The following is an 8,694-nucleotide window of genomic DNA, read 5'->3' as shown; positions in this document are numbered from 1 at the left end:
TTAATTGCAATGGAAGTTAGATCAGAGACTTATAAAACGCGTTACCTTCTTTCCTGTGAACAGTGAATTTACATCATCTACTTTTCCTTGCATATGTGATAAGCAGAAAGAGATTGTATCTACCTAGATTACCTTATAAATAAGGACAGTCTCACAGGGACAGGCTAGTAGTGGTTTTGGATTGATACCACTGAAAATTCAGAGAGGCTTTTGGCACACAAGTCTTTCTCCCTACACACCACACGTCATTTATATTCTCAGATCTTCAGACCTGAAATGACATTTCAACTGAAGTCCCTTATGGCTCCTGTAAGTCAATGTTCAAAACCTTACTCAGGGTTTATTCCACTGCTGACAGAGACAGATGGGAATTTAGGTCCTCCTGAGTCCCAGAAGCTGTCTAAGGCTGTCCTAAGTGCCGTATCAAACTTCTTTCACATCAAGCTCCATCTTAAAGCAGGTGGGATTTCTACCCTGCCTTTGGTTTTAGAAAGAACCCAGTTTTTCCTGGTGTTTAAGACCCTACCTCTTAGTGTCAGTCTCATTTAACTCATGGTAGTCTTAACTCAGCTCTGGTCCAGTGTGATCTCTTAGCTTACAGAGCTTTTTTTTTTTCTGTTTTCAATGCTTGCAATGCATTTCTGGGGGAAAAAAAAAAATCTTATCTTCACACAGCCTTTGTTCTGCCAAGCTAAAAGGGGCCAGGGTCTTCCAGGGTCATCTTTTGGGGTGGATCCTATTCTCCCTGTCTTCCCATTGGTTTTCATCTGCATTTTTTTTTCCATCAGGAAAAAAAATGTACCCCATTTTTTCTTGACAGAGGCAATGAAATTCCCACCGAGAAGCCACCAGGGCTTCATACCAGCACCTCCATAATCACTATGCTAACAGTCTCCCTTGACATCACCTGTGTTTGTTTGTGTTTGTTTTTATTTTCAGGGCTCCATCTCACCAGAGGCTCCCAGTTATCTTTAGATCGACTAATACCTGTAGGTCTTCCCTTTCCTCCACAATTTTACTGGCACGCTCCCAACTTCTCTCTCCCTGAAGTCTGGCACTCCCACACACTCAGCCAGTCTGCAGGAGCTTGAAGAGCCCCAGCTCTGGCGGTTTGCTGATGCTCTGCCTTACAACCAAACATTTTCAAGCCATTGGCGTTCAGTGGCTTTGCACTGGCCAGAGGCAAACAAGGCTACCGTGCTGATGCATCCCATGTCCAGACACCACAGTGATAGACTTATTTATTTCCTATTTATATCACTATTTCTTCAACCGCACTGATTTATTCCAAGGGTTTCTCAGTGTACAACGTCTTTCAAGTACGGGCAGACCTTTACAACATACCTGTGTGGACATCCCTGTTTCAGCAAGGTACACACAATCCATCAAGCAGCATTTTAGTGTTGTGAACGCTGGAATGCCAGCCCCGCTGTGCTTGCCTATTGAGGCATAACCACCTTGAATGCTTAAAGCACTGGATCTTTTCCAGTTTCATGGTTGTTGATTAAGAGATTGCTCAAATGAGCCTTGGAACTGCCCAGTTACAAGAAAGGATCTGGATGTAACTAGGTCTGGTGGCTTTCACATAGCACAGTCTTTCCTATATACCCAGGGAGGTATGTTTGTGCTGGTTTTCTTTATGTACCTGGTCTCTGACAATACAGCAAGATAAAATAATGACAAATGATGGTTTTCACTCTCACAGCTAAGCAAGCATTAGGGTGCACATCTTTCCCTCCCTTTCTCATGGCACAGTATCGATCCTGCTGCCCCAGCTCGAATGGCTTTGTGTCATCCACAACTATGGAAATTTTCACTAGCAATGCTTCTCAAGTTACTGAGAACCCTTTAGGGAGCAGCACTTTCCCAAAAAGCCCCATTCTCAAACTGGGAAAAAGATTAGGCTGCTGGGAATCGTAGCAATGCCCATGTGCATCACTGCAAAGAGCGTGTGACAAGAAAACCCCCAGTCATTAAATCAGCTTGTGCACTCACCTTGTCTCCATCCCTGAAGTCTCTGAGTGTTTCACAGTGATTCACAAACTTTTCTTCTTTGGTTTATTCATCTGTTTTACAGGAAATTGCATAATGCTGGAGGTTTCCATCCTGGATCACAACAAAACCGACAAAAAGTCTATCAACTTTTCCTATGAAATATAAAATGCCATTGGCTCAGTCAAAAGTGAGGAGCGAAGCATTTCTCCCTAACTGCAAGCTTTTTAAGCTGTTTCCACAAACATGGTATAAGATACCAAAAAAAATTTATGTTTGAAAGGGTTACCCTGAAATGCACAAAGTGAAATTTTCTATCAGGAAGGTACTGCAGTGAGAAAATTGGTCCATTTTACCATCTTGGGCTTATTTCCCACCTTCAGAATAAAAACTGGTAAATAGTTGACAGCTTTACAAAAGTCAGCAGAGTGCCCTGCTTTGCCACAGGACCCAGCACTCAAAATAAAATGACATATCCAAATCCCAGACTTGGAAGTACCATCTCCCATGCTCACCTCCCCCAGCCTTTCAGTGATTTCCAAACTCAGCAGCTCAGCATCAGGGCTCAGTTAATAACTAAGCCCCTGAGAGGCAAAAACCAGGCTTGCTTTTGCACTGGATTTGGGAAAATAGACATGCTTTGGGCAAACCCAGGCACACCAGCTTCCCACCTGCCAGCCCGGAGAGCAGTAGGCATGAAAACATGGCACAAGCTTTGGTGAGGCTGAGCCAACACGTGTGGAAGCCCAGCCTGCTGCCGCTTGCATCTCGACTGTTGTTGCCCAATGCAACACGCGTGACACAACCCAGATCTCAGCTCACGGAGCCAGACTTGAAGGAACAAACATACCTTGTCACATTCCCCATCCAAGCACTGGCGTGGGGCCACCCCTTGCAGCACAGGCTGTGTTTTTCCTTTTCCATGGGACCAGCCCCAGGACATAAACCTGAAGAAGAGATGACGTATGGCAGGAGTCTGCTCATTGCAGTGATGTCACCTCCTCGGGGAACTTGTTCCTCTACAAATCCCAATCCAGACTGGAGCTGAGCTCTCCCCTGATCAACCCAAGGGAATCCGCCCACAGGATCAACAGGAGGTGGAGGGTGGGAAAGCATATAAAAGTCCCTGGGAGCAGCTGTCCTTTACTGTCCCGGCTGCACGGATCTGCTCTCAGCATGAAGACGCTTCTGGTTGGGCTCCTGCTTGGCCTGGCATACATGGATTTGGGTAAGACCGCTAAACTCCTGACACTTCAGGGACTCCCTGGGAATCGCGTGGGAGGGGAAAGGCATCGATGCAGAAAGACCTGGTAATCCCCAGGCAGGGGAAATAACGTCTTTATGTGTTTAAGAAGGTCAATGGAGAGGGTGAATGGGGAAAGGGGATGTGCATTCCTGGTGGGGAGAGACTAACGGACAGCAGTGCACCTCGTTTGGACGCATAGGTGGTCGCCTATCACCCAGCCCTTCTCGCATCGTACCCAGGATGGAGGAGACTGACATGCTGCTCTACAAGACTAAGGTGTGAATGACAGCCACATGGCACAGGGCAGTATGAGCTCTTAAGCTGCCAACTTGTCCCTTGAGGGATGGGATAGCGTATGTTCATGCCAAACTCCTGCCATCCCTAAAACCTCCTGGCTGGTTGCTGGAGGCTCTGAAAACCAGAGGGTGAAGCTTCAGCACAGATATGGGCGAGGACATGAGAAATAATTCCAAGAATTTTGGAAAGCTTCATTAAATGACCAGCTCCAGGGTTTTCACTCATTTCTAGAGATTAGGATATAGATGGAGACAGGCTATTCTCCTGGGTCTGTTTAGGTTTGGTCTCTGGCAAGCTGGTAGCAGGGTTTGGGCATCGCTGTGTTCTTACTCCATCTATTTGTGACCCACTGCAAATACATCCTTGGCCTGAAACAGAGTCATCCTTGGGGTGACAACGACCCAGTGGGTTTTAGCCTACAGCCCATAGGCCCCAAAGATCCTCAGGTTACATTCATGGGGCTCTGAAAGATCTCAGAGGAAAGGTAGCCTGGGCAGGGGTTGTACACCTGCATCTGGAGAGACGGCTGCACGGAGGTCATTCAAAGGGCTGCAAGTGGAAGAGGGCTGAAAGGCATACACCTTGCAATTGTTTGTGCATGCAAGTGTTCTGGGTGTCTTCTTCAGGCTGCACTGTTGTTTTTTTTTTTTAATTCTCCTACCCTCATTTCTCCTTCTGCTTGTCTCTAAAGCAAAACCAACTGCTGGCTGAAGGACATATTCTGGGTCAAACCCACTACAGGGCTGAACCAGGGCAGGTGTAGTTACTTCTATACAGCTACTGCATTTTTTTACATTTCAGTACCTGCTGGGGTTATTTTTCTTTCTTTCAAGATATTTCATAGGTGGTGTATTATGTGTTTCTTTTCCTCCTTCTGGGTCTAGTCCTGTCCTGGATTTAACGGGGTTGCTGAGGACCTGACAGAGCATGTTTCCACTCACAGGTCTTAGAGCACTTTATGGAAAGAGAAAGGCATCACCACCCTTTTCTTTATAGTTGAGATGGGGGCAGAAATGGCTTTTCTGGGATGATCCAGTGGGAGGCAGCTGGTCTAAGCACAGCTCTTGCAGCTGAGGGATATATCTGTGACCAGTCATCTTCCAGAGGTTTGATATCAAAGGGTAGAAGGTACTGTTGGACAGTGATGAACAGTGAATTATTTGCCTCAGATCAGGATACGGCACTGTCCTCTATGTTCAGTTCTTCTCTTCTGGTCTTTATGGTTTTGGGCGCTCCTCTTCCACTGCAACCTTCTTAGAAAACCAGTGTCCTCTGAGTGCCCCACCCAGAGTCAGTGGAAGATAAGGGGGCTAAGGATTTCCTACATTAAACCTGCTCTTAACTGGAAGTAACTCCCCCAGAGTCCACGACATTGCCCTGCTCACCCATGAAAATGGCAAAGTTTGGAAACTAGCTCAACACAAAGGTGGCAGATCAGTTTCTCAGATGCTTCAATATAGCACTGCTCCATCCATACATTAGCCAGGCCTACACAGGCACAATGTCGTGTTTTCTCTCAGTGGGCACTACATGTTCAAATATAAAACAACCTCTTATGGGTCATTTGGAAGGGATCTACTGAGGTCCTCAGCTCCACCATACTTGTTTGCAAAGGATACGGCCACAAGAACACCAGCACTTCTCACATTAAAAAGTCCTTCGTACCTCTGCAAACGGGGCAAAGAAAGCTTTTGCATCGTGTAGGCTCCATTGCACAGCTAAATTTTCTAAAGGAGGTACTAAGAGAAACAGATGCCCTGAAAATTCTTTCTAGAATCAGGTGTTCAAACAACTGCCTTCAAAAATATTTACCCTTATCAAAAACTCATGGAGGTTTCTAACAGCAGATGCTGCAGAACAGTAACAAGAAAAGCGTCTCTGCAATTTTACCAATAGATGGCAGTGGACACATTTGGATGGCTTTTCAGCTGCCGGGTTGGTAGAAGGCAGATAGGATAGAAAATGCCAAACCAGGCTGGTTTCTGTCATCAAGCCCCACCAATGCGACTCCAAAAAACACTCAGGCTCGGTATCTGCCGGTTGCGGACAGACAGGACTCACACCAAGACTTTTGAGCAACTGCTGTGATCAATGCTTGCATATGTAAAGGTGCTCCTCTGTCAGCAGGCAGCCAGCAGGAGCTTTATAGCAGCATCTCTTAAAAAGCAGCAGTAGCCCTGGATGAAAGTGTTTTTTAGGCCGCATTCAGCCCTTAGGATCTATGATACAGCTCTGAAATTTAAATTCTGCTCTCAGTTCTGCAGAAATACCTCTAAAAAAGCACAAAGGAGATATCACTGCAAGTGGAGGGACGGGGGAACATCCAGTCTTTCAGTGCTGGTGAAGGCTGCTCTCGACAGAAGGAGCTATTTTGCTCTGTGTTAAAGTATTTCTTACAGAGGATGAAAAGACCCTATCAGAGCTGCTTAGGCAATAGATCGCTCTAGATCCCTGCTCTTTTTGGACTGTGAGCCCCCAAGGTAGTGATCATGCTTAATTCTCACAACACCATCCTTGTCCTTTGGTGTTGGGATTTGGTCTTTCCCTGCATGATTTATCCAAGCTTTGCCATTGTCTCCAGACGTGCTTAGTTTCCGAGACCACTGCATCTTGGTCAAGGGGGAATGAAGCACTGGCTGTCACACAACCCCTGCCACAGAGCAAAGAAGCTGCAGACTTGCTGTCTGTCTTTGCTGCTGTGACCACCTCAGACCCATTCTGTTCCCCTCTGCAGCCCAGTCCTTACGATGTTACACATGCAAGGAACCAACGGACATCGCTGAGTGCAGAAAAGTCACCCTGTGCCCACCAAAAGCCAACGTCTGCACAACAACGCTGCACTCCGTAGACTCAGGTAGGTTTCATTGCTTCTTATGAGTGCTCGTGGGGAGAGATCATAGAATTATAAAATGGTTTAGGTTGGAAGGGACCTTAAAAACCATCTAGTCCCAACCCCCCTGCCATGGGCAGGGACACCTTCCACGAGATTAGGTTGCTCAAAGCCCCATCTAACCTGGCCTTGAACACTGCCAGTGGTGGGGCATCCAACAACCTCTCTGGGCAATCTGTGCCAGTGTCTCACCACCCTCACAGGAAAGAATTTCTGCCTAATATCTAATCTAAACCTCCCCTCTTTCAGTTTGAAATCATTACCCCTTGTCTTATCACTACCCTCCCTTACAAAGAGTCCCTCCCCACCTTTCCTGTAGCCCTCTTCAAGTACTTTAGGGCAGCTACAAGGTCTCCCCGGAGCCTTCTCTTCTCCAGGCTGAACAACCCCAACTCTCTCAGCCTGACCTCATCAGGGAGGTACTCCAGCCCCCTGATCATCTTTGTGACCTTCCTCCAGATCTGTTCCGACAGGTCCATGTCTTCTACTGAGAACTCCAGAGCTGGACACAGTACTCTGAGCGGGGTCTCATGAAAGCAGAGTAGAGGAGGAGAATCACCTCCCTCAACCTGCTAGCCATGTTTCCCTCTTCCCCTCCCAGTCCCAGCTTGGATTATCCTTTAACTTCTCTACAAAAATCCAGGTGGAGTTATCCAGCTTTGGAGTAGGAGGTGAATCCATCAGATTCAGAAACACATAGTGAAATAACAGGACTCATTCTGCTTACTCTGTTTTGCCTTTCCTACCCTTAAGTCCTTACGGACCCTGGACCTATAGATGTGTGCAAACATCCCAGAGAAACCCAGGGGCTCTCTCCTTGTTTGTAGACACCTTCACCTAACACCAACTGTCTCACCAGTGACCACACCAGTGCTACACCACTGCTTCTTGGCACTGCCACCTTCTATGCAGAGGCATTGCAGGAGCAACTCACTTGAACAAAACAGACAGGGACTTGTGTCTCTTGTCCAGGTTAGAATAAATTTGGAAGGAGCAGGAAAGAGAGAGTGAATCAGCAGGGAGAACTGACAGACGTGTTCCTACAGAGAGCAGTCTAGATTACAGGCAGTCAGGGATTAGAGATGGTCAATGCCTTATTTGCCTTTACTTATCTACAAACACTTTACTTTTCATTTCCTTCCATTGCACAAATTCAGTGTCTCCCAATGCCAGCTGTCTGCCCTTCCTTCACCGTTTCTTTCTCTCTCTTAACCTTCTCCTCCTCTCCAACCTGCCTTTTTAGGTTATCCCTTTTTTGGCAACATCACCGTGACCAGAAGCTGTGAGGAGGAATGCCTCCCTTCTAGCGGGATAGGGGCGACCAGACCCAAGTCGTGCTGCTACACCGACCTCTGCACTGATGACAGCAGAAGCAACAGTGCAGTGAGAAGCAGCTCTTCAGCGCTGGGTCTGATGGCCATGGTTGTTGGCACACTCCTCCAGTGTGCTCTGTAACGTTGCAAGTGCCCATGCTCCAGCCAAAATGCCCCCACTTCTTTCTCTGCCAAGCTGCCTCGTGAGTTCTTAGACGCCTTGGGAATAACCTTCTTCGCTGATGTGTGACTTCACCCATCTTCAGTGCTGTGGATTCAAGCCAAGAGTTTGGGCACCTGGACCTAAAATGTTCAAGTTTCCAGCTTCCAGCTGCTAAGTACATGCTCCTCACCTTCAGCTGCTTCTGGCCCCCAGGACCCACATTTCCCCCCTCAGCTTTCCTCTGTGGGGAGCAATAGTGGATGAAGTGCTGCAGCTCTGCACAGCAGGAGGGCCTGGGCAGTGCCATCGAGGCTGGTGCTCTGGGGCCACCCTCAGCAAAAGCAAGGGCTGTATGCACACTGAACGTGGACAGTGCTTTTTTTCCCAGGTCTTCTCAATCTCCCACGCAACCTGTGTCTGTGGGCTTCTATTATAGTCCTGCGCACAAACCCAAAAAATCCCTGCAACCCTCCATCAGAAGTTGGTTTATTTTCTTTCCATTTTTTTGTGCCATCTCCTGAGTCAGAGCAGCAGATGGATGTTGGTCCCCTCTCACTACCTGCTCAGCTGTGTGGTTTGCAATTGCAGAGAGCTGGCATTTGGCTGTGTCTAGAATAAGCTATGGAATGAGTTCAGAAGGGCTTAGCCTTCATGTGTTGAGATGGAATGTATTTCTAGAAAGCTCAAAACACTCCCTGGTCTAGCCAGGGAAGGCTAGACCTGCAAAAGCAAATTTTGGAGTTTGACTAGCCAAAACCCTCAGCAGCCTTTTGGCTAAGCTCAAGTTGTAATA

At 47.3% G+C, this 8,694-nt stretch overlaps 1 protein-coding gene across 1 annotated transcript; it reads left to right on the top strand.

Annotated features, from left to right (window-relative positions):
• Positions 1 to 3,168: 3,168 nt before the first annotated feature.
• On the top strand, positions 3,169 to 7,880 carry LOC104348257 (secreted Ly-6/uPAR-related protein 1). Its single transcript, XM_009953508.1, has 3 exons — positions 3,169 to 3,220; positions 6,270 to 6,389; positions 7,669 to 7,880. Exons 1-3 carry the CDS (start codon positions 3,169 to 3,171, stop codon positions 7,878 to 7,880), a joined length of 384 nt encoding a protein of 127 aa, XP_009951810.1.
• Positions 7,881 to 8,694: the final 814 nt, after the last annotated feature.

Source organism: Leptosomus discolor, chromosome 5 (assembly GCF_034619465.1).
Source record: "Leptosomus discolor isolate bLepDis1 chromosome 5, bLepDis1.hap2, whole genome shotgun sequence".
NCBI lineage: Eukaryota > Metazoa > Chordata > Aves > Leptosomiformes > Leptosomidae > Leptosomus > Leptosomus discolor.
Note: the sequence above shows the minus strand (reverse complement) of the source record. Positions and strands in the feature narration are given on the sequence as shown.

Coding starts and splice junctions, on each gene's coding strand:
- LOC104348257 (XM_009953508.1), top strand. CDS start 3,169: ATGAAGACGCTTCTGGTTGGGCTCCTGCTTGGCCTGGCATACATGGAT. Junction 3,221..6,269: donor CCTGGCATACATGGATTTGG/GTAAGACCGCTA, acceptor TCCCCTCTGCAG/CCCAGTCCTTACGATGTTAC. Junction 6,390..7,668: donor GCTGCACTCCGTAGACTCAG/GTAGGTTTCATT, acceptor CTGCCTTTTTAG/GTTATCCCTTTTTTGGCAAC.